Source organism: Madurella fahalii, assembly GCF_045866475.1.
Source record: "Madurella fahalii IFM 68171 DNA, scaffold_2, whole genome shotgun sequence".
Taxonomy (NCBI): Eukaryota; Fungi; Ascomycota; class Sordariomycetes; order Sordariales; genus Madurella; species Madurella fahalii.
In genome coordinates this window covers 6,147,070-6,170,691 of record NW_027263972.1, presented here as the reverse complement: position 1 = coordinate 6,170,691, position 23,622 = coordinate 6,147,070, and the positions used below count along the sequence as shown (strand labels likewise).

Genomic DNA, 23,622 nt, shown 5'->3' with positions numbered 1-23,622 from the left:
CCGGTCACCCATGCCGCCTCGGTTGTAATCGTCGTCTACACTCTCATCATCGTAATCTTCGGAGGTGTCGTCATCCTATGAATCGACTTCCATACCTTCACCCTCGCCGTCGCCGCCGCCGCCCTCCTTGTCGTCGGCAACGCTCTCTATCCACACCGCCACGTCCTGGCCGTCAAACACTTTGAAGGGCTCTACCTTGGTGCTGCCATCGTCCGCCTTGCCCGTGCCCACGACGCCGACGCTCGTATTCTCGACCGTCAGCTCACGGTCCTGCACCAGGCTCTCCTTGAGGGCGCGCAGGCCGTGGCGGATCAGCTCCTCGCGGCTGCAGCTCTGGAAGGCATCAATGTTCTTCTCCAGATACGTCCGGGCCATCTGGCTGCGCGCGCCAATGGCAAATGCCACCATCTCCTCGGTCATGCCGCTCGGCTGGAACTCGAACAGGTGGGGCCCCTGCTCGTCGACGCCCGCCACCAGCAGGCCGACGCCGTAGGGCCGCTTGCCGTAGTGCTGCGTGTTGATCTGCGCCTTGGAGCCGATCATCTCGACCAGTGTCCGCACGGGCATGTTGCGGCCGTACGTGAGCCGGTGGCCGAGGCACTGCTGCTTCATGAAGTTGGAGAGGACGCGCGCGTCAGACGTGAGGCCCGCGATGGCGATGCCGACGTGCTCGTCGATCGGGAAAAGCTTCTTTTGGTACGATGAGAGTTCCTCGGCGTTGCGCTGGAGGCGGGCAGGGAGGGAGAGGTTAGCTAGGAGCGACAGCCATAAAGGCGGGGCGGGGCACGAACCTTGATTGCTACCAGCACGGCATGTGTCTTGCTTGCGATCCCTACCACCACCGAACCCTGTTTGACTGCCTCTGCTGCATACTCGACTTGGAATATCCGCCCTTGCGGCGAGCTTTGGATGGTGGTTAGCCTAAGGTTGAGGATGGCAGGACCAGGCCGGCTGGAGCTTACAATGTGACCGAGTCGTTGTCGTAGTTGTTTCTGAACATGATGGTGAGTCGTGCCGCTCAAAACTTGGGGATACGGATCGGATCGGATCGGCAAGGCGGCTATCGATCGGGGGAAAATGTGTGTAAGTTTGGAGATGTTGGGTTTGCGATGGTTCGTGGGGAAGCTTGTTCCACTGACAGCGCCCAGGCAGCTCCTAGCTTCGTCGTCGCCCAGGCAAGGCGGCAGGTACCTGGCTACCCGGTAGCTCAAAACCTCGCCTAGAAGAATCAGCAGTCCCGCGTTCGTGAGTTGAGCACGGGCCTTCTGAAGCCCGCTATTCCTCTCCAAGTTAGCGTCATCCCAGCCCCAACTGCGCAACCGGGACAAGGGACCCGCCAAGGCTGACGACGTCCCCGGCCCTCAGATCGTCACAGCTCCCAACTCCAAATCCACCGTCATCGCAATCCGGATATCGGCAGCCACCAACTCCAGTCGCCGGCTCGACAGCTACATCGCCGACGCCGCACCATTCAAAAAGCCCATTGACGAACAAACGCCGACGGCACCCACACAACGGGCACCATCCTCTCATTCAGCTTCCACCATTCCGCTTGGTACCCGTGCGAGCCGCAGCCCTCCCCGAGCATCGCCTTCCTCCCGGCCGCTGTCACGCCCGACCGCTCACGCGAGACGCAACGCCACCTACCGGGAATACACTGCGAAGCGGATTCTCAGTAGAGAAGGAAGAGCAGGCCGCCAAGATGCCATCAGCAGGCCTCAAAACGATCATCGCCCTCTCCTTCGTCCTCGCCGTCGGCTTCCTCCTGGTGATCCTCTCGTGCACGCTCTGGCAAGCCTACTACCCGCTGATCGTGGTTGCTACATATGTCCTGGCGCCCGTGCCCAACTGGATCTGCAGCCACTGCGCGAACCCGGATGACTTTGTCGAGAGCTCGGGCGCGGCCGTGCTGGACCTGGGGCGGTTCTGCACTGGGTTCTTGGTGGTAATGGGTATTGGTATGCTCTTCCCCCGTTTCCCGACCCTTTACTTTCATTGCTAGCCGCTTCGACAATTGGAGCTAATGAACGATACAGCGCTTCCCGTGGTACTCGCCCACTCGAACCTTATCACCATCCCCGCCATGGTCATGTCCATCATTGGCGGGCTGCTCATTTACGGGACTATTATCAGCTTCACCATGTTCTTCCAGGAGGAGCAGGAGTTCTAGGAGACTGCCGGGACGGGTGGTTAATAATGTGGCGAGAGCTGGGGTCATGGAGAATGTGTAGATGGAAATGGCAACGGAAGGGTTCGTGGCGCGGTGTCTTTCTGGTATTGGGTGTACGACACTGGGTTTCGTTCGAGTTGCATGATGGGGGCTAGCGGGTTGGAGGTACGAATAGTGGCTTTTGGCATGCTGCTAGAAAGAGAAATCGTGGTTGGAAAGGATAACATGGCGCATATAATCGTATATTCACGAGTATTCCCCATTGGTTGATGTCTGTTTGTTTGATAACTGTATTGATACATGCGTTAAAGCGCTGCATTTGATATGCTCCGTTGAGCCCAAATCAATGTCCCCGCCCAACTCCCAACCTATGCCTTGACCTTGAAGACACGTTGAGTGTCCGTTTTGCATTCCATCTACCCCCTTCCCATGCATGACTTGATGATAAATCCCAGTCTACGGTTTGAACCAAGTAACTCCTTCAACATGCCTCACCAAAAACACGTAGCGGCCCAGCAAGCTTGGTAAACATCTCCTCCCGCTCGCCGTCAGGGGTACTCAAGATGGTGACCGCCCCTCCGGCCCCGATCCGCCACACCTCATGTCTCTCTTCTCCCTCGTCGTTCGAGACAACCACCTGTTCGTCATCCCAACGAAACAGACTGCGAATTGTCACACTCCAGTCACCCCGTCCGGTAGCGCACATGTACCCAACCACACCCGAGTACAACCCCCTTTCCTTGAACCCCTCCACCTGCCTCAGAATCTCACAGCTCCTCTTCTTCGGCGCGCCGGTCATGCTGCCCGGCGGCAAGCTAGCAGCGAGCACGTCCAGCCCCGTATACCCGCCTCCTCTTGCCCCACCAGCACCTCCACTATTATTATTATTATCACCACCCTCCCCGCTCGACGGCAACTGGCCCTCGACGACGGTGATCATCTGGAACACGCTCTGGTACTCCTCAACTTTCAGCAGGCGCGGCACCGAGACGTTTCCGGCCCCGCAGACGCCGTGCAGGTCGTGCCGCACCAGGTCGACAATCATGAGGTTCTCAGCCTCCTCCTTGGGCACGTGCAGGATGCGCTCGGCCTGCACGAGCGTCGCGACCGCCTCCGACTTGCGCACCGTGCCCTTCATCGGCCGCATCGAGCAGCGCCCGGCACGGTCGTACGTCAGGAACCGCTCCGGCGACGCGCTGACTAGGGTCGCGCCGCCGAGGCGGAGGTACGACGCGAAGGGTGCGGGCTGCCGCGTGCGGAGGCGCTTGAAGAGGGACCAGGAGGGGCAGAGTGAGGGGCTCGGGGAGGTGGCGGACTGGCGGCGTTGCTTGTTGTTGCTGCGAGGTTGTGGGAACGCGGTGGTCTCGGTGAGCGGGGGGTCGCTTAGCGGCCGCGTGATGGTAGTTTGATCGGTGAGGCAGAGCTCGTAGGACTCGCCTGCTGCGATATACTCTTGGCAGACCCTGACTTTCGTTTCATACTCCTTTGTCAGAGGGGTCTGGATGGCGGTACTCCTGGATGGCCGCCGTGTCTTGGGAAACTGCGGCGCCTGGGCCTCTTTCCACAAGTCGAAAGATGGCCTGCGTTGAGAGCCCTGCAATGATAGCAGCCTGCCTGCCGTCTTCTCTAGCCATGAGTCATTCTCGGAGCCGCTGGAGCGGAGGTGCTGGACGTGAACCACCCCAAGTAGGTGGTCTACGACGATACTTTTGGTGATCCACGCCAGACAGACATCTGGCCGGTGATGCGGGCGCGGATATTCCAGAGAAACACCGATATCACTTAGGCCTTGCTCATAGGTGATATACCCCATAAAGCCGCCGACGAAAGGTGTAGTTGATGGCTCGGGAGCGTCAAGGCGGCGTGCGTCGTGGAACCCAGCAATCAGGGCCCATATGCTGCCATACCGGGCAAGCGGGACCTGCTGTGACAGATTTACAGGCAAACCCCTGAGACGTCCGATTTTAGCAATGGCATAGTCGTCACCGGTGTGGTGCTCGAGGCGTAGCGCCTCCTCCAGTCCAGCCCCGATGATGCTGTACCGCCCTCGCACATCAGCTCTGGACGTTGCCGGCGCCGCGTTGGCCGAATCAAGAATGATGCGCTCCAAGCCTTCATGGTCGATAGCCTCGACAATATCCGGAACCTGAACGCCCCGCGGCAGCTGCACAGTCATAGAATGCAGCACGGGGTCCGTGTCTAGTACCTCCCACCACTGCTTGTCCTCTGACGCCACGCAAGCCAACTGAGAAAGCAAGCTCGGCTTCGTCGCAGCTCTCGCCAACCCCTGCCCCTCCATCACCGGCACCCGCCCACGCAGCTCGTTCCACCTTTGCGCCTCCCGAAACCAATTCACAACGACTTTGTTGCCCTCCTCCTCAGTGCATACCGACTCCGGGTGGTACTGCACGCCCCAGAACGGCTTGGTCCTATGCTTCACGGCCATGAGGATCCTCTCCATCCCGCCATGCCCATGCCCATCCCCGCGATCCTCCTCCACCCACGCAAGGGGCACTAAATCCGCACACCTCCGGAACGGCCTCCACCTCTTCTCCCTCCACTCCTCCTCAGAGCCGACCTGTCCCTGCCCGACATCCCCGCAGAGACTATGATAAAGCGTCGCCTTGAACCGTCCCACACCACGAAAGATATCCCCCTCGCTCTCATCATCCGCACCACCACCACCACCACTACCATCATCATCATAACCACCACCGTCCCCGTCACCGCGATGCACAATCTCCCTCACCATCCCGTGCAACCCCCTCCGCAACCTCCCCACACCACCGTCACACGCGGCCACCAGGCTCTGAAACCCGAGACACACACCCAGCACGGGCAGGAGATGCTCGTCCGCGAGCGACCACACCAGCCTCATGACGCCCACATCGGCGTCGTTGGCGGGGTGGCCGGGGCCGGGTCCGCAGACGAGGGCGTCGTAGCGGGACAGTTCGGCGGCGAAGCGTCTGTAAAGCGCCTCGTCGTCCCCATTGTCGTCTCCGGCCTCGGATGCGGAACTGGGGTGGCCCAGGAGCAGAGGCGAGTCGATGGGCAGGACCGAGACGTCGGCCTGCAGGAGGGTGGTGAGCAGGGCGGTGATGTTGTTAGAGAAGGAGTCGTAGGCGTCGAGGAAGAGGATACGGGGGCGGCGGGCCATGGCTTTTGTTCTTTTTCTTATTTTCTAATTTCCGGTGTCCTCTCTCTCTCTCCAACCAATTCCCCCCTGGGGTAAAGTGTGGTTGTCGTCTAAGCAGGTTGTTGACTGAGAGGGTAACTTTTCCGAGGGATTTCACTTCTGCGATGACGCTACCCTGCTCTCCGACGAGACTTGCCGCCACAAAGAATGAAACTGTTAGGGTTGAGGGGTTTCCATGTGTAGGTGAGCGAGGAGATACCAAAAGTGAAATTCCTCGACTGCCATCGCCGAGACGAGAGACAAGTGGCAAAACGGTCTGGAGTCTTTCAGACGGAGTTGTTAAGGTCCGATTTGGCATGACACCGATTCTTCCCCTATATATAACCCTAACCCTGCACAAGCGCAAGTGTCGGTCGGTTCCCTGACTTTTCAGCTCGGGGACCGGAGTCACCGATAAGCACCGTCTGTCTGCAGGGGACCTAAAACCTATATCTTCGGGTGTGCTGAGGGTGAGATGGACTTATACTTGCGCTCCGAGTCCCAAGACGTGTTCCGGAAAACGCGTCTAAGTGGACGGTTAATACGAGCACACCGTAGTAACCTCATCATGGCATACCACGCGCTACGCTCCTCGGCCGGTGCGTTGGCCCCATCAACCATCTCAACCGCCCTGTTTCCCCATGTGAATATCTATCTACACACGCCCATGCTATCCCACATCCATCATTCCTACCGATCCCTCACGATCAACCGACACCCCCTCCGCGCATGCCAGACCCTCCTCTCCCTCTTCCCCAGCGCCGCGCCCAAGATAATGACCTGCGCCTCCTTCTCGGTCCGCTCTCTCCTCTCCCCTTCTTCCTTCTTCTTCTTCTTTTCCTCCTCCTCTTCCTTGAGATCCACCCAGATCATCGCCTCCTCCACGCTCCCCGCAATCTCAAACTCGCCCCTGCACAGCGCCGTAACCCCCATCGTCACCTCCACGCTGGCCCCACCGCCCTCAAGGAGCGGCAGTACCTGCTGCAGATTCCCGTTCCACGCAAACTTGGCCAGCTTGCGCGTAAAGTCTAGCGACACGTTGAACGGGCGGTGGCACAGCGCCGGGGTGAGCCGGAGGAGGGGACAGACGGGGCGGGCGCTGCGGTTGGTCACGCGCACGCGCAGCTCGAGGAACTCGTCGACGTAGACGACCGTGGCGTTCCGGTCGGATCGGTTGCGGGCCTGAGTGGCAGTACCGTCGTCGCCGACGGGCACTCCGCCCACGGACAGGTCGACCACTGAGATGTCAATGTCGAGCTCGTCGACCTTGATCGACTCAATCATCCGCGACGTGAAGCGCACGGCGCGGAGCTCGATCTCGCCCGACCGCGACGGCGGGATCGCCCTACCGCCCGAGGCCTGCCATGTGCCCTTGAGGGTGTCAAGGACCTTCTCCCGGTACCAAAAGGCTTCGCGGTTGGCGCGCTCGACCTCGGGAGAGATCTTGGTGCTGACGACGAACTGGCGCTGGCGCGCCGGGTTTAGCGCCGGGATGAAAGCGTGTGGGTCTTCGAGGTAAACTCGCTTGATGGGGAGGACGACGCGGGATGTGTTGCCCGGGAGGATGTGCTCTTCGACTTTGAAGCCGTCGGTCGACTCGAGGGTAGCGAGCATCTGGCTTGGCCAGGAGTTGCGGAGATCGAGCACTAGTAAACAGTGCGTGTCTGCGGTGGGCTCCGACGGCGGCTCATCCTTTCGGTGGCTAGCTGTTCGAGCCCAAAGCGGCTCCGGAATTTCGCCCGTGAGCGGGATCACGTCAACCCGCGTAACATCGACGCTGGCGTTGACAGTGACGGTAAGCTCCATCGACACCTGGCGCGTGTAGAATTTCTCGGCCACCTCGTCATGCGGTACGCCGAGGTGCGCATAGTCCACCTGGATGACCCCGTGCGTGAGGCCTGGCTTGCCAAGTATTTCAAAGTCAAATGTCGCAGTCTGACCGGGAGCGATAAATCTCCGGCTGTCGTCGCGGTTCCTTAAACGGAGAGCCTGCTTCTTGGCGAGCACAAGCTCGTACTCATAAAGCTCCGTGGCAGTTGCATCACGGTTGTTTAGCGCCATCTGCAGGGGTTCCTGTGTCGAGTCCTTGAACGAGAAGAGGAGGAAGTCTACAGGTGTCGTAGTCGAAAGGTTCTGTAACGTCATGGAGAAACATTGCCGTTCTCCTTCCAAGATCATAACCGACGACTGAGGAAGAGTCGACGACTTCACCACAACAACGGGCTGCGGAGCAATGACGTTGAGCTCGACGTGTTCCAGCTTAAGGCGGTGGATAGCAGGCGACACTACCGCGGCGTTCGCATCGAGCGCCGCAAGCCCAGTCGCCTTGATCTTGACCTCATCCTCAGGGGCCCACGGATCCGTCAAGATAGGGAATCTCCTCTCCCGGCAGCCTCGGACCTCGATTATCGCACCCGTGATCTTCACCGCTCCCGCACTCTTGGGAATGCCAGACAACCTCATTATCTGCGTCCGATATGGTCCAATAACGGTACTTCCCACTGCCGATTCGAACTCGGCGCCCTCGGTATCGAGCCGGATACTTTTTATCTCTATCTCAACCTCGTAGGGATTCTGAAGGGTTAGCCTAAAACTCGCCGGCTCGCCGGCGACCAACGTCCGGTCGACGGTCGCCGTATCAGGCCGCTTCAGAAATGGATTATAGATGAACGGGTCGACATCCTGGGAACTGCGAGCTGTGGTTATTCCTGGAAGAACGGTCTTGGCGTGTGAGATAGGAGTCTTGGTCGGAGGCAACGGCTCTAGTGCGACGCCACGGAGCAGGAATTCGTCCCAGTACTCGGCTGTCAAAGAACCCATGCCCAAGCGTAGTGACAGATTCGACGTCTTGAGGATATTGGCGCTCAGACGAACTTGCTCCTCCTTGGTTATCGTCGGATATGCGTTTTCCCTCCGTGGCCCAGGGGCGATCCCGCTCCCAGCCGTTCGCAGCAGGTCGCTCGAGTACTTTAAAACTCCGGCAAAGTCCGGCAGGGCCTCGGAGAAGTTTATGCAAGTGCGGAGGACGTTGAGCTTGACGCTCTTTATGCCAAAAAATCTCGCTGCGGACTGTCTCTGAATTCGTGCCACGATCTCTGAATCCGAAGAATGCTCCGCATCATCCGACATGTTCGATCCTGCGTCGTAGCCGACTACGCCGTACGTCTTGAGCATGAGCCCAAGGAAGGACTCGATTCCATGCTCGATGTCTCCCTCAGCAAGCTCCAGCGCACCCGCTCCACCGGCCCCGGTTGCGCCGTTGAGGCCAACCAACCCAGCAGCCGGATGGATGCCAACATCAGCGGCGCCCCGTGTGCGCGCCTCAACCAAGCCGCCAACCAGAACCGAGACAAGCTCCCTGACAACCATGGCCTTCTTTCTCTGGAATCCTAGATGGCCGAGGACCGACGCGATGCCGCTGAGAATCACTATGCGGTCGACAGTAGTCAGGAGCTCCGAGGACGAGGCCGGAAATGCCTTGAACAGCGTAGAAACGATCTGGGTGCGGGTCGGCAGGATGGTGAAACGGGGCGACGTGGTCAAAGGTTTGCTAGGCACAGTGTTCAAGACTATCATGTCCAGCGACTGCCGGCAGACTTTCCCGTTGGCAATGTGGATCGCCGAGAGCATCCTGCAGAATCTGATGACGGCTTCGGAAAAAGGTACGGGCGGCAAGTGCTCGGCGGATATCCTCGAGTAGAGCCCGAGGATGCGGTCGAGCAGTTCGGGCATGTAGACCTGAAGATTCCGTAGCCAACGGGGTTGATTGGGATCTTTGGCCTCGGCTTCCTGAAGGGCAGCGGCGATGCCGGTCCCCTTCTCGTGGGGCGGGAGCATGATACTCGGAACCTGAAACTCGATATCGGCCCAGCCTAGCAGCAAGAGACAGACGAGCGCGAGTTCCAGGGCTTTTCCGTGCCAGAGATGATCATTAATTGACTTTGCGACAGTTGCCGCCTCGCTGAGCTCCTTGAGCGCATTACTCCACAGGCCAGCTTGGAGGTAGAGCGATCCGATCACCACCTGAACCCTGCACCTGCCCTTGCTCCTCCATCGCTCATTAAGGCCGCCAGGCCCATACCCATGAACCGGTACACGTTCCTGACTCTGTGCCCTGAACCCTTCCGCCGAGCCGGAGCGCGCATGCCCTCCTCTCCGCTCAGGGCTGGTAGGCTCCATGCTTCCTATGATGTTGTCGAACGTGGAAGGCGGGGATGGGAGAGGCTTTTCGTTTACGGGTGTTGACGGCCGAGCAGGAGTGGAATTACTCGAGCCAAATGATGTGCCTTTGGACGGAACGGGAGGCATAGACATGCGGACGTGGTTCCTATCAGGAAGCCCACTAGTAGAGCTCGACCGATTTACCGGCAGCGCGAACTGCGAGTTTCTCCTCACGGCCTCGGCCGGCTCGTCTCTCGCAGCACTGCGGGCCGAGGAGTGCCCCGGAGAGTCTATGAAGTTCATGCCCTCGTAAGACTTGGCCAGAGTGGTCATCTCCGCCAGGATCAAGGCAGATATGTCGCACATGACAGTTTTTATTGTAGTCCGCTTGGACTGTTCGGCAGGCGGTACGGTGACGATGCCCTCGGGTATCGGTATGGGCTTGTCCTTGGACGGCAGGTAGTCAAACACCAAGACCTGGTGCGCGAGTACTTTGGGGTATCGGTCTCTCAGATCTTCCAGCTCCTGATAGAGCGTCCGTATGTTTGTCTCCTCGACGGTCCTGCCGCCCGACTGTCTCTTGCTGAAGACGACACTGGGTAGTTCGGCGCCGTCAGCCACGGCAATAACGGCAAGGGGCTCCCGGAACAGGTCAAATGGCGAGAGGGAGAGATGAGAAGGCGGAGGATGGTGCGTCATGAGATCGTAGAACATGGCGCCGTCGGGGAACGCCAGGGGCGAGAACATGTCTGGACAAGTATAGCGTCAGCAAGAGCTTCTGGCACACCGTTCGCGGGGCACCCTCACTTCTATGTGGGCGGGCATCGGGAGTGACATCCCGCAGGAAGACGACTTGTTCGGCATTGAGACGGTCGACGAAGGCGGTGAAGCGCTCGCGTTTGATGTGGCCGATGGGCAGCACCAAGGCCTTGACCCTCGCCGGAGCGACGGGCAAGAGGGGATCTAAGGGCATTGTTGCGCCGCGATCATTCCCGACGTCGTGGACCAACAGCGAGCAAGAGCGCTAGTTCAGGGGAACATGTCGAGAGGCGGGCAGACAGCGATGCATCGAGGGGTGCGCCGCTGCGTGGTTCGCGCCGAAACGGAGTTGTAGACAGCGTCGCGCAGTATGAGTGCAAGGCTACAGCTGATCTTGGCCTGACTGTGGTTTTCCGTCGTGGTCTCTGTGCGGCGCGGGATGTCGGAGTATCCAAAATTTGGCGTCGTGAGATGCCCGAAATGCACAATGGCATTGCCCCGTGCTGGGCGGTCGGTACTGTACCTAGGGCAGCAGTGCCCGTGCCGTGGCAGGCCCGAGCGTTTGCCGCAGCGCAGCGGTGATGACGAACGCCTAGCACGGAGCTATGGCCGCCGTAATTGGCGTGCTGTTCCTGCAGATCTGGGGTCCGGGAGACCCCCTGTAAGGGGCTGTTTTCAAGGATTCTTGAACCGTCAATGAGCCAAATTCTATATAATGTTAAGGTAAGCATCAGTGCGTGCAGGCACTAGAACTAGTGTACTGTATGAAGCCAACCAACGACTGCCCAGCCTTTGCATCCTCCCTCCAAACCCCGATGATGTATGTACTGTACATGATGTGTAAGGGATCGCTTCCAAACACTGAAAGTACGTACAAGACAGTATCCACTGTCACGCCCCAGGCCCAGCACCCGGCAGAACAGCCTCAGCTGTTGATCGGCCCTGCCTCGCCTCGTTCTTGAGCTCGCTTTCAAAGATATCCACCGCCAGACTCGCCTCGACAAAATCCTCAAGTTCCTCAGTCACCGTCTTGAGCTTCTCTTTGACAGCAACTGCACCCTCAAAGCCGACAATGTGCCTCGCTGGCGGGTTCTCGTGCCCCCCGATGGCTGTCAATGCATGCACCGTCTCCATGACCAGCTTGTCGTAGGCCGAGGCGGGGAGGCGCGGATACCGGTACTGGATCTCGTCCTCGGACTGCTCAACGGCCGTCTCCGGGTTCGCATTGAGCACATTCCCGAGCATCTCGCGCATGCTCGGAGCCGGGTTGATGTCGGCGTCGTAAAAGGGGAGCTGCGGGGCAAAGACGATCTTGTTGGTCAGGCTCTGGATCTCCTTGTTGGGCTGGACAATGGTGACTTTGATGTTGAAGGGGGCGATCTCATAGGCCAGCGAGTCGCAGTACCCTTCAAGCGCCCACGTGGCGGACGTGTAGATGGACATGCCAGGGGTGCCGATGTGGCCGCCGATGCTGGTCAGGATCATGATGTGTCCCGTATGTTGGGCTCGGAACTGCGGCAGTGAGGCCTTGATGAAGTTGACCTGGGAGAAGAAAATGGTTTCGAACTGGTCACGGACCAGATTGCGCGTCGCCGGCGTGGCCGAGAACTCCTCAACCATGCCAACAACAGCTGGTTAAAGCGGTAGTCATGAGCTCTTGTTCTTGTTCCTGCCCCAGTTCCCCCGTCTCTCAGGGGCAGAACTCACCTTCAGACTTGCAGCACAGCAGAATGTCTATCCGACCAAACACCTGGACCGCCTCGGCGATGGCGGCGCCGCACTGGCCCATGCTTCGACCATCGCAGCGGATGCCGCGAATGCGGTCTTTCCAGCCTTCGCGGTCCTTGCGGCTGCTCTTGCACTCGTTGATCAGCTCGCGGAACTCGGCGCTGCGATCGTCATCCTCAATCTCGTGCGGCGGCAGACAGGCCACCACGTAGTCGCCATGAGCCAGCAGCAGCCGGATTAGCCGGATGCATAGCGGCGACAATGAGGATGTGAGAAACCAGGTCCTCGGCGAGTTGTGTGTTGCTATGTTGTCCATTAGAGCCCGGCAATGCAAGGTGGGGTTTGCAGACGGGGGACGGGACAGCGGAGTGGGAATGAACAGGGAAGGGCCGAAGATGGGAAACGCAAAACGGGCTACGCACGGAAAGATGCCGCCGGCGTCGAGTGCGTATGCCGTGCCGGCCCTGCTTCCATGGTCCTTCGTTCAGCCATGGCTGACAGACCATCAGACAGCTGAATCCGTTGCAGAGGGTATGGTTGTTTTTTTGCCGAATTCGTCAGTCAGAGAAGTTGGTTGTGCGGCTCAACGGCGCCTCTCCAAAGTGCGCTCGCTCCACTGGCTGTTGCTTCATAGCAGTGCCAACGAGGGGTCCTGCTAAACGATCGAAGACAGGAAACGACGCATTAATCAGAATAACGATTGAGCATGCGCTGCGCGAGACGACGCTTTCCTTGATATGATCATATCGGACTTCGAAGAATGGAAGCAGACGAGCGCGAGAACTTCCGGGAACAGGCGACTTATATCTGTTGGGCCTGGGGACAAGCAAGTGGAAGCTGTGATACCGGACATCCCTGCCGCTTAACGCTCGCAATCTCGCCCTACGCCGCTACAACCCCGTCCTAAGCTTCGGTGAGTGGAACGGCATGCTACGATAAAGTATGTGATCGACGGGCATATCCGAATTGAGGCTCAAGCGGTGCATCCGCAGCGAGCCCGGAATCTTGCCGGAGTGCGCCCCAGGTCGATGACGCGCAGCTTCGGCATTCAAGCGAGCTGCGACATAAATGCCCGGGCCCTAAACTAATGCACCCCGGACCTGACAGCACCAAGCAATGCTTTCGGACTAAGGATATCCCCCCCGCCGCGCATGAGCATGGAGCTGATTCATGGCCATCTCAGCAAAATGATCATCTCTTATTGCAAAGGCTTGCTTTCGGTTAACACGATGGCAAGACCAATGGGAATATTTCGGCCGTAGATGTAACCTCCGAGAATGCTGGGTAGGCCACAGTGATAGGTCACCCTGCAGGCTGATGAAACAGTAGTCACCCCTTCGCAACGGACAGCAAATGCAGCGAGATGCACCGCTGGAGACGGGACGGGAATCCTAGGAAACTCGGGACTACTCCCGGCGACTCGAAGAGTCCAAGCATCAATCCTACGGGCCCCCGCTGCAGGCTCTAACCCGACTGCCCGGTTCCGACTTGTTTACATCGGCCGTGACCCTTGAGGAATCGACTGTCTAACCGCGATCAAGCTCTGCCCTCCTGCTGTTGATGTCAGCATGAGCACATTTCCTAACTAGGTTACTTTAAGGATATCTTACATTTACAAACCACAACTAAGCCGCTTGTGAATCTTATAATATACCTATACATTAAAGCTATCATCCAAAGCGTCTTCTCTAGCCATAGCTGGCTCCCTCTTTCTCGCATGTTAAACAAGGCTCAATTCCTTGCCACGGCCGCGGGACGGCTTACGTCTACCTTCAGCTAGAGATTTCCTAAGGGATGAGAATAGTTGCGGACCGTAGTACCGGACGGCTATGATGTTGACCCATAACAGCGTCTAGCATGGCCCACATGGAGAAGTAGGGTGATGGTCTGCACCGGGAGGTGGATGCAGTGGGAATACGAGCTGTCCCCAACCCCTTATATAAACCTCATGTCCAACTGTAGTCTTCCCCGAGCGGAAGCGAACTGGATGATCCAGAGTACCATCTCATACATACACCCCGCCTGGGATGTCTTTATTCGTCTGCAAACTTCGCCAGCCATCCTGAGCGTTTCACTACGGATAGTATTTACTTCTATTGTATCTCGTGTTCGTGACACGCCAATGCCCCTATGACTACTACTGCCTCTAGACATTGAGTGCGAGGTAGATACTCACTCATGCATTCATTCTACTGCTGAGCCTGGGCGGATGCGGCTGTTTATGGCTTCTCTGTTACCAGATGGTGCGTAGTGGCCATCGGTAGAAAAAAATGATTGACGATGTGGATTAGCGATCCTAACTGTGCTTTATCAACTTGCGGCTATTAACAAGCACGATGTCACAGCGAAATGGCCGTCCAATGCGGCATAGCTAGGGTATTGTTCCTTGCCTGAACGCTACCCACAGCACAACCCTCACTTCAAGCGCGGGTTTATGCAGAGTCAATGCTGTACAGTATCCTCATCTATTGGCATGAACACTAAGTAGCGACATGAAACATCTAGTACCATGACCGCAGATATTGAGCTGTAAGATCTGGTGTACGCGTATTGGCCTTCGTTAACAAATTAGATTGTCCAAACATTGTGGGCGTTTGAGGTGAGTATCTAATTGGAATCGGTCACGTCTTCTACAGAGTTTATATGATTCCGGCGGAGCTCGAGGGCGCGCTGGGTCATTTCGCAGGCTCGTTTGCGGTTCATGAGGCCGCTTGTTGTTCAGAGCGCACCTGCGCCGTAGACGATGATATTGACCTTCAGAGTGGCCAGGGGAATGGGCAGATGCATCGGGATGACTGTAGTATCTGAAAATCGATGGAGAACGGGCGGCCCATGTTGAAATCGCCCGACGGATATTTGCTTTTCTGGAGACGACCTCAAGGCACTGCTTAACCATGCCGTGTTCATACAGGTATGTCACAGCTAGCAGGTCATCTCCGGGAACGAGGAAGTGGACATATTTCTGTCTCTGATCCTGCGTATATATTGAAAGTACTAACTGCATGAGGACGGGGTGTACAACACAAAGCGATCCTGCTGTTCAAAGAAAGTCATTATGATGGAGTACGCTTTGGGTGGCTCTCGATAAATCCAGTCGCCAGTCTGGTCAAAAGTCTTTTGTCTTCTTGCTGGTAATCAGGGTGGAATGCGCAAAGGATGGACTGCTGAACCAACCGATGTGTGGAGTAACGGATGCCGGAATTTCTCGACTAGATGTTGATCGAGAGCGCGTCTCTTCGGCCGTAGTAGGCGTCTTAACAGGCCGTATTCTACTTAGTCTACATATAGAGCTTAAATTTTAAGTTCTATCGAGAATGGAATAAGAAAAATAAACGGAAAGAGAGAAAGGAGGAGATAAATAAAGATAGCGAGGGGTTCTAATCATAGGTATTACCTACGGTATAGCTCGACGCTTACGTCAAACGCAAGGGTATTACGTTGGAAAAGATCTTTTATTCCCCTATGCACTATTCGGTTTACCACACATAGCCAGACGCTTCTGACAGTCCGAGAGACACTCTCTTAATCAAATGCCTGGGTGCCAGGCTCTGTCTGGCATGTTCTACAAACCTAGACCGAAACTATCAGTTATCGTAATGAAAGCAGACAAAAACAGATGCCTGATAGTACCTACACGACTCCATCCGTACTACTATCACTGAACAGCAACTCTAGGTTGCTTCTAGTGACAGCATAGCTATGACACTGTTATCATCCCCTGTCGCAGTCAGCAGTTGATCCAGTAACCATTGAAACACTAGTGGCAACGGTCGTTCGTCCCGAAAAATGACAGGAAAACTGGTGGCTGTGAATATTATGTGGTTGTGACGACGGGAGTGCCGGAGGCTGCGATAATATCCTTGAGGTTGGCGTAACTCTTCGATATAAAACCAAGCAGCAGCGGCAGGCCATCGACTTCTGTCGAACTTTCTGCTTTATCTATCTATATTTCTATTTATTTTGGTCGGGCTTAACTAGCTTTTCGATCAAGTCCTGAAGATAGCGCAGAATACCTAGCTGGCCCGTCCTCTTGATCAAAAGGCCGCGGTTGGAGCTGTGTCGTGGTACGGAAAACACATATCAGTTCTTCGAGAACGTGCAGTTAAACAAGACTGAACCGCAATGGCCAGAACAGGTTTCAGGAGCTCGGTGCTGCCATCCATGCTGTCGATTTCGGTCAGAACGGCCACCAACGAGGAACTTGGTGAATTTAGCGTTATGGAGCCACCTGTGTGCGACGTCTATGCTGAACTGAGTCCACGCGTACTCATCGTTGAGAGATAACAATGTCATAATATCGCCATCTGCCATGGACTGGCTCATCTCATCATCGGCGGATGGCCAGATGATGTAGGGGAAATGCCGGCGGTTCTCATACGCAAAATGCAGTCCCAATTAGGTTTGTTTATGCCATTTATTCCGTGTGTGGCGCGAGACTTACGCATGCCAGTCTGGTTAGAGAGATTGTCCAATCAACAGGAGCTCAGACTCTTCCTCGAATCCTTGAATCATGGGATTTGGGTGGATCGAACAGAAAACATCGAAGGAGGGACTTTGGCAGAGTAGAACCTAGCCTTTGCCGGAAGCAATAGAGCATTTCTCACCAATTGATGATGCTCTGCTGTATATATGCCATGCCAAACCCTTGCCTCCAGCTCAGACTCGATCTTGATTGCTTCGATTCCTCGGGTGGCCGTCTCAAATGATTCAATTACATTTCTCACTATCAATACCGGGCGGATTTGTCCGTTACGTTAGTCAGCAGAACCAAACTCGGGGGTTTAGAGTCGACATGCGCCCAACTGTGAAATGCCTGAAGGTGTCGAATGAAACGTTCCTCTGATAGAAATTCCTCTACTAGAGACAGCTCTTCTAGCTAAAGAGATTGATTCCTATGTTACTATCAAAGACTACGTAGACTCTGACACTTTCTCGCTCAACACCAGTCTCCTGCAACAAGTTCTTCCAACCTGCAACAAGTTCTTCCAACCTGCAAGCCGCTTATTTTCTGCAACTGAGGAGCGCTCGCCAATGAGTTGGCCATAAGAGAACCGGGCTGATTTAATGACCTCGAGCGTCAGGACTGCAACTTGCGAGTCCTGGATCCGCTTTCGCCCAAAACAGCTGGCCATGACTCCGAGTCGTCACGCACTTCTGGTGTAGGTTGGTGAAACAATCCCGGGGGCACCCGCGGTGGAAGCAAAGCCGGCCTCCCCGTTGCTTTTGTCATTTTAGGAGAGGTAGGTCTCCTTGACGGCCTCCTTCTCCCGTGTGAGAAATTTCCTGAATGTCATGAGCCCGGGGACAAGCCGCTGAAGCTCTTCCAGGTCAGTATAGTTCGACATGTACCGCACGCACGGCTCCGAGGCGAAAAAGAGCCATGAGCCCTTCGCTTGCTCTCGGGCGATCTCCTCGTCCGTCATAAATATGGCCTTGATCGATCGACCATCTCCGATAGCCTCGGCAAGCTGGTCCATCACCTCCTGGACCGGAAGCTCCTCGCTTACGACGCCCAGCTTCCGACCGTGGAACGTGTTGGGGTCTTGAAACGCCGCGACCGCGAACCGGGCAATGTCGACATGGTCGACCAGCCCAAGTGGGGACTCGGATGTCATGGAGTTTGTCCAGGAGCCCTTCTTCGTCTCAGTGTACCCAAACTGGATTTTGGGCTCGATAAAGTTGGCCATAAAGAAGCCTGGCCGCAGTACAGTCCAGTGCTCAAAGCCGCCATCGATGACGGCTTGCTCGACTCGCTTCTTACTGTGGACATGAGCGGTGAAGAAGGGCCCGATCTTGACGGGAGGTATATGGCCCTCCTCTACCATGAAGGACCCGAGCGTCGTGGACACGATGGCGTGACGGACTCCGGCTTCTCTGGCAAGACGGGTAATGAGCCCAGCCCGCCGCGGCGCCTGCTCGAAGTCGGCGAGATTGGGCAGTAGGCACAGAAAGAGCTTGTCGCAGCCTTCGATGCCTTTGCGCAGGGCCTCCTCGTCGTCCCAGCTGCCGGGAGTGAAATGCACACCGGCAGCGATCAGGGCCTGCGCGGCGGGGGAGTCGAGGTTCCGCGTTGTTGCGCGCACGTTCCAGCCCAATTCACGGAGGAGAAAGCACAGCGAGCTGCCCTGGCTGCCGGTCGCGCTGGTGACGAACACGGTAGGAGTCGTAGCCATGTTTACGCTGTGTTGGTGCGTTCTTTACAAAATATTGCGGCTTGGCAAGAAGAGAACGGTGGTTGAAATGGATAGGCGTGGGAAGTAAGGTGATCACTGATATCACCCCTTTCTCTTCTTTGTAAGTCGGTTGTGGTGGCTTATGTGATGTACTGAGCGGCCAGTGAACAACCCAAGTTCCACAACACTTCGGGTTCTTTCCCAACCGTTGTCACAAGTACAAGGTACTCTAAGCATATGCTGTGCGCGGCTCGGATGATTTGCCTTGATTTGTAAACAATAATTGCCAAGAGCGCCGCGGTGGATGGACGGTATCGCCAAGTCACTGTCGGACAGCCGGACTTCTCCTCCCTTATCTCGCTTTTCTCTATTAGCCCATATCCAGTCGTCTTGCAGAACGCCACTGGGCGGCTTGGTGCAACACATAGAATGGCCGAGTAGCATCCGGCTCTTTGGTTGTACGGTACGGGGTACATCAGGTAACTCGAGTGTTCATCTATGCACGCCGGTCGTGCCTGCATAATTTTATATTGCACAGACCAACGACACCGATTGTAACCCAATACTGCATCCCCTTGTTGCCTCGGATGCAACGTGCCATTCTCGATTGGCTGATTGCGCGCATCAGCCGCCGACATCCCATCTAGCCTGTGCGTTCCGATTGGCTTAGTGAGGGGGTCATGTACCCGTGCCGCAGGCCTGCACACTCCGGTCCCCACCTCGGCCTCGCACTTCTGGCCCCCAACTTCTGCCCCCAAACATTTTCCGCAATCAAGGTACCCCGGTTACGATCGGGCATCCCTGCTTACGGTACACTTCCTGCCGCCATCTGCTCGGCGCCAGAACATCGAAGCCTCTCCAACCCCTCATTTGCAACCAGCAGGCAGTTGCATAACGCTCAGCTCACTGGACCGGCAATCCCCGTCAGAGTTCGCCAAACGCTCTGCTCTCCCTTCCTACTTGACCGGTCCTCCCGGGCTCTCCAACGTTCGCGTAACGACAACCGCAACTGCTGAACAAGCCGCCGCTTACCAGGACCAAGTCTTGTCTACCCCATCCACCCGTTCCTAGCACGATGGCTACTGCACCGCCCGAGAAAACCCCCAAGCCAGGTCTCAACATCTATGGCTGTGCGGCCGTGAATCCGTACAAGCTGACTATCGCCGCCGAGGAGCTTGGGTGATTGCTTATCTCCCCAGCACCAGCGTTGGACTGCTTGAACGCCTAGCTGATGTTCGAATAGCGTTCCGTACAATTACATCAACCTAGACCTAGGCACTGCTGAGCACAAGTCCGAATGGTACACGGCCATCAACCCGAACGGACGCCTGCCTGCTATCGTGCATGTCAAACCAGATGGCACGTCTGTGGCTGTCTTTGAGAGTGCCGCGTGCCTGCTATACCTCGCCAGCGAGTTCGACAAAGAGCACAAGCTCTCGTACCCATATGGGACTCCGGAGTATTGGACGCAGCTGTCCTGGGTAAGCACTACCAGAAAGCCCCTTTTCTTGGCGGCGAGTCTGACCTTTCTTCCCTTGCGCAGCTCTCGTGGCAGGTCGCTGGTTACGGCCCTATGATGGGTCAAGCATGCCACTTCAACCGGTATACATATGAGCCGGCGCCGTACGGCGTCTGGCGCTTTACGTCTGAGTCCCGACGACTCAACCACGTGTTGAACGAGCACCTGGTACGTTCCACCACTATTCACTTGCATTCGAGAGCATGTATCGCCTAACTCTCGAACCCTTACCAGTCCACCCATCCCTTCGTTGCCGGTGATCGCTTGACGATTGCCGACATCGCAATCTTCTTGTTCGCACACTCCGCCAAGTGGTGCGGCGTGGAGATCAATGACTTTCCCCATGTCAAAGCCTGGAAGGACAGGCTAGCGGAGCGGCCCGCCTTCCAAAAGGGATTGCAAACGCCTGTACCGTACCCCTTCAGTGACGAGGCCGTGTCAGACCCCAAGTCACAGGAATTCTGCACGATGATCCGGAAAATGGGTAGCCAGATGATGAAACAAGCGACGGATGAGTGGAAGGGCGAGGTTCCGCCGGTACCTTCCGACCATTCTAACTACTTCTAGGCCCTCTGTTATAGGTCCCGTAGGATAGGGTAACGATAGCGAATAATTAGCCATCTCGTTATCCCTCTATGTCTCGACCCTCGCACTTTTATAAACTTGTAGACTGTCCTGTCGGGGCGGTGGACACAAGCTCTGGTAAAGTAGAAAGGGTTACGGTCCGTCAAGTTGTATTTGACCTATGAGGCTACCTCAATCTGGATGAAATGAACAAAGCGCTGGCTGTAAGGTGGCTAATGGGTGGAAGAAACTAGAGAGTATAACTTTACGGGAACTGAAGAACAAATTGAAAGACGCCACTGACGGACGCGTAGTTTGGATTGCGCATCCTCTGTGGGTGTGCCCTTTCCAGTGGTCAAGTTCAGGGTTTGTAAGAGTTCGTCCACATACTAGCCACGGGGAAAAGCCGTGCGTTGTCTGCGTTACATATATACTGTACTACACGCCTGCTTTTTCGTCGCTCCCCGTCGAGACGCTCTTCTCAGCATCTGCCGCGTCCCCGGTCTTCTTCCGGAGGTCCTGCCATCCTATGCCCCAGATGAAGACGCCGCTCACGACGACCATGGCGGCGGTCAGATAAAAGACACGATCCACGCTGTTCGCGTACGCCACGATTGCGCCAGGGAGGTCAGCCGTGTCCACGACGGCGCGGAAGTTTGTCGCGCCAGCCCGGATTATAGCCTCAACATCGGCGTTGGGCGCGTGAAGGGGTAGTTCTGTCCTCAAACTTGAAACCAGGACAAGGTTACACATGGACAGAACGATGGCGGGGAACAAAGCCTGCGTGAAGACCATAAATGCCATGCCCGACGAGAGCTCTTCTCCCGTCGTGACGCCTTGGATCGAGATAATACCCTGTTGAAAGCTCGTCAGCAGAGATCATCTGAAAGGATGTTGATGAGGAAAGAAAAAAAGAAGAAAGAAAGAAAGAAAGAAAAAAAGGGAAAAACGGACCAGCTGCAACCCGGCTCCCGAGCCCACGCCAGCCAGGATCTGAAACCCGACCCAATTCCCGACCGAACTGTCTGCCCGCAGCGTCGACATGAGACCGGTGCCTATCGAAGAGAGGATGAGAGAGAAGATAGCTATTGGGATCACGTATCCCATCTTCTGCACTGTGTTGTCACAGTCAGCTGCTCTTCTGAAGCCCCTGGGTTATCTCTCTCTCCGGACTTACAAACACCACCGGTAATACCGGCCGTCAGAAGTTGAGGCAGGATCATAGGTATTATGTATACTCCGCTAAGAATAGCCGAAGCGTTGTATACGGCTTGGAAATATATGGGGAGATAGTAAAATAGGCCGTAAATTCCCACCATCTGGAATGCGTTGAACATAGCGGCTGACCAAACAGTTCGCCGACGGATCATAGCTGGAGGGAGAAGAGCCGCGTCGCCTTTGTGATTGTTCCATACAAGCCACACGATGCCGGTCGCAGCAGCACCACAGAAAAGACCAATCACCTGGGACGAGTTCCAGGCGAACTCGTTTCCTCCATACTGGAGGGCGAGCAGCAGCTGGATGACAGCCGGGGCGAAAAGGGTGAAACCGATCAAGTCAAGGTGGTGGTGTAGCTGAGGAAGGACGGAAAGAGGGTTCCCTTTGGGCGTCTGCTCAGGAATGCGGAGGACGAGTGCAAGGAAGACGGTGATGGCGCCGATGGGCAGGTTGATCCAGAAAGCTGGTGTCCTCGGGTTAGCCTAGGCCAGCAATGGGTCACCGTAGGACTAAGGCGCTTGAGCTTACACCATCGCCACGTGCTATATGTAGTGAAGGCGCCTCCGATGAGTGGTCCGACGACGAGACCAAGTTGTTGGACTAGAGGAATTGAATGTCAGCAAGGGGTGCCTCGGCTGTAACACGTGCTGGTGAGGAGAACCTACATCCCATGGTCATTCCCAACAAGGCTGTCAGCGGGGGAGTATAGTCAGCAAACTCGTTCTTCCTCCCCCCTTGGTTAGCTCGACTCACCTGGTCGTCTTTCTAGGGGGGCGCAGCTGGACACAATTGTGATGGCGCCGTTGATAATGCCGGCGGCACCCATGCCGGCGACGGCGCGACCGATGATCAGCATGGTCGAAGAAACAGCCGCAGCGCATAGCACGGACCCGAGCTCAAAAATCCCAAAGAAAAAGAGGAAAGTCCACTGTTGCGTATCATCCGCGCCGGGTTAGAGGACGGGTGGCGCCGAGAAGATAGGGGTTGTCTGAGTATACTGACCTTGGTTCGGAAGTAGGTGTAGATCTTGCCTACCAATGGCTGGGGAGCCGCACTGCGAAGTCACTGTGAGCTCGAGATCTTGTCGCGTTCGCGAGACAGCTTACATCCCGAACTGGTAAGCACTGGCATACCAGCCGACATCGGGAAGCGAGTGGAATTCGTCTGTGATGCGAGGGATTGCCTAGAGAAAAGAGCATCAGCTGCGGGAATCGGAAGGAGGTCATGACGCTGTACAATGAGCAGCGAAGACAAGAGAAGAAGAGCACAGTACCGTGCTAATGACCATGGTGTCGACAAGCATGAGGAAGCATCCCAGAGCCACACTAGTCACGACAAGGACGAGCCTAAGACCGGTGACATACTCGGGCTCGGAGCCATCTTCGTCGATCGCGGTGGCCTCCCTCGGCTTGTCGTCTTTCTGGGACGTGTCCAACGGGGTAGACAGCGGCTGTTCCTGCACAAGCAATGCCGTTGCCGTTGCCGTCAGTGCTTCATTTTTGTCATCACCGGCGACATCAGTAGCAGCGACGCTCACTGCTCCTTCCGGAGGTGACATTGCGGCTATCGGATTGCAGGGGTTTCCGATTGCAGGATTTTAGCACTGGGATCTCCGTCTGGGATCTCTGTCTGGGATAGGGAGGAATCCTTCGCCGAGCGGTTTTTGGCGTAGCGTGGATTAAAGGAGACGCGACGCTTAGGACCAAAAAAACCGACGAGAAACTGCCAGGTAGTTTGGGCTAAGGTAGTGGGTTCGAGTGAAGGTTGGTCGCGGCAGAGCGCTACCGCGCGGAAATGCGAGCCTCTGGGAGAATGCGAAAAAAAAAGCATAGGGAATTCTGCCAGAGGGGGGGAGGCCGCGGATACCGTGTATCCTGTCCCTTCGGTTGCCGCCCAGGCAACCCTCCTTGGTTGGCTGTTCAATCATCCGTCAATCATCCGGTAATCCTGCACAGGCACCTACCAAAGTAACCTGAGGGCATGTTGTCTCTGTTCCTCTCACCCGGGAGTGGAACTCCACAGGGCAGATACAATACGACCCTTGCTTGGTTGGTAGTTCGAACCCTGTCGTATACAGGTGGCCTCGTCCGAGATCCAGATATTCGGAGCTGAAAAGCCAAAACAAAGACTTCCCACATACTAAAATAAAGTATTG

At 56.3% G+C, this 23,622-nt stretch overlaps 8 protein-coding genes across 8 annotated transcripts; 2 read left to right on the top strand and 6 right to left on the bottom strand.

The window, feature by feature from the left end:
* Nucleotides 1-75: 75 nt before the first annotated feature.
* On the bottom strand, nt 76-1,000 carry PRE5 (Proteasome subunit alpha type-6; the record flags this gene model as incomplete). Its single annotated transcript, XM_071059976.1, has 3 exons — nt 76-723; nt 792-903; nt 963-1,000. 3 exons carry the CDS (start codon nt 998-1,000, stop codon nt 76-78), a joined length of 798 nt encoding a protein of 265 aa, XP_070916077.1.
* A 702-nt stretch (nt 1,001-1,702) lies between these two features.
* Nucleotides 1,703-2,170, top strand: VPS55 (Vacuolar protein sorting-associated protein 55; the record flags this gene model as incomplete). Its single annotated transcript, XM_071059975.1, has 2 exons — nt 1,703-1,958; nt 2,037-2,170. The coding sequence occupies 2 exons, from the start codon at nt 1,703-1,705 to the stop codon at nt 2,168-2,170; spliced, it is 390 nt and encodes a 129-aa protein (XP_070916076.1).
* A 481-nt stretch (nt 2,171-2,651) lies between these two features.
* MFIFM68171_04554 (uncharacterized protein) lies at nt 2,652-5,327 on the bottom strand (the record flags this gene model as incomplete). The annotated part of the gene is made up of 1 exon (XM_071059974.1): nt 2,652-5,327. One exon carries the CDS (start codon nt 5,325-5,327, stop codon nt 2,652-2,654), a length of 2,676 nt encoding a protein of 891 aa, XP_070916075.1.
* Nucleotides 5,328-6,035: 708 nt separating this feature from the next.
* Nucleotides 6,036-10,479, bottom strand: MFIFM68171_04553 (uncharacterized protein; the record flags this gene model as incomplete). Its single annotated transcript, XM_071059973.1, has 2 exons — nt 6,036-10,255; nt 10,314-10,479. 2 exons carry the CDS (start codon nt 10,477-10,479, stop codon nt 6,036-6,038), a joined length of 4,386 nt encoding a protein of 1,461 aa, XP_070916074.1.
* Nucleotides 10,480-11,156: 677 nt separating this feature from the next.
* On the bottom strand, nt 11,157-12,485 carry MFIFM68171_04552 (uncharacterized protein; the record flags this gene model as incomplete). The annotated part of the gene is made up of 3 exons (XM_071059972.1): nt 11,157-11,896; nt 11,973-12,296; nt 12,416-12,485. 3 exons carry the CDS (start codon nt 12,483-12,485, stop codon nt 11,157-11,159), a joined length of 1,134 nt encoding a protein of 377 aa, XP_070916073.1.
* Nucleotides 12,486-17,224: 4,739 nt separating this feature from the next.
* MFIFM68171_04551 (uncharacterized protein) lies at nt 17,225-18,166 on the bottom strand (the record flags this gene model as incomplete). The annotated part of the gene is made up of 1 exon (XM_071059971.1): nt 17,225-18,166. One exon carries the CDS (start codon nt 18,164-18,166, stop codon nt 17,225-17,227), a length of 942 nt encoding a protein of 313 aa, XP_070916072.1.
* A 1,075-nt stretch (nt 18,167-19,241) lies between these two features.
* Nucleotides 19,242-20,252, top strand: MFIFM68171_04550 (uncharacterized protein; the record flags this gene model as incomplete). Its single annotated transcript, XM_071059970.1, has 4 exons — nt 19,242-19,345; nt 19,410-19,647; nt 19,710-19,853; nt 19,920-20,252. The coding sequence occupies 4 exons, from the start codon at nt 19,242-19,244 to the stop codon at nt 20,250-20,252; spliced, it is 819 nt and encodes a 272-aa protein (XP_070916071.1).
* A 435-nt stretch (nt 20,253-20,687) lies between these two features.
* MFIFM68171_04549 (uncharacterized protein) lies at nt 20,688-23,025 on the bottom strand (the record flags this gene model as incomplete). Its single annotated transcript, XM_071059969.1, has 9 exons — nt 20,688-21,104; nt 21,204-21,364; nt 21,427-21,930; nt 21,996-22,067; nt 22,133-22,156; nt 22,221-22,395; nt 22,470-22,521; nt 22,574-22,650; nt 22,741-23,025. The coding sequence occupies 9 exons, from the start codon at nt 23,023-23,025 to the stop codon at nt 20,688-20,690; spliced, it is 1,767 nt and encodes a 588-aa protein (XP_070916070.1).
* Nucleotides 23,026-23,622: the final 597 nt, after the last annotated feature.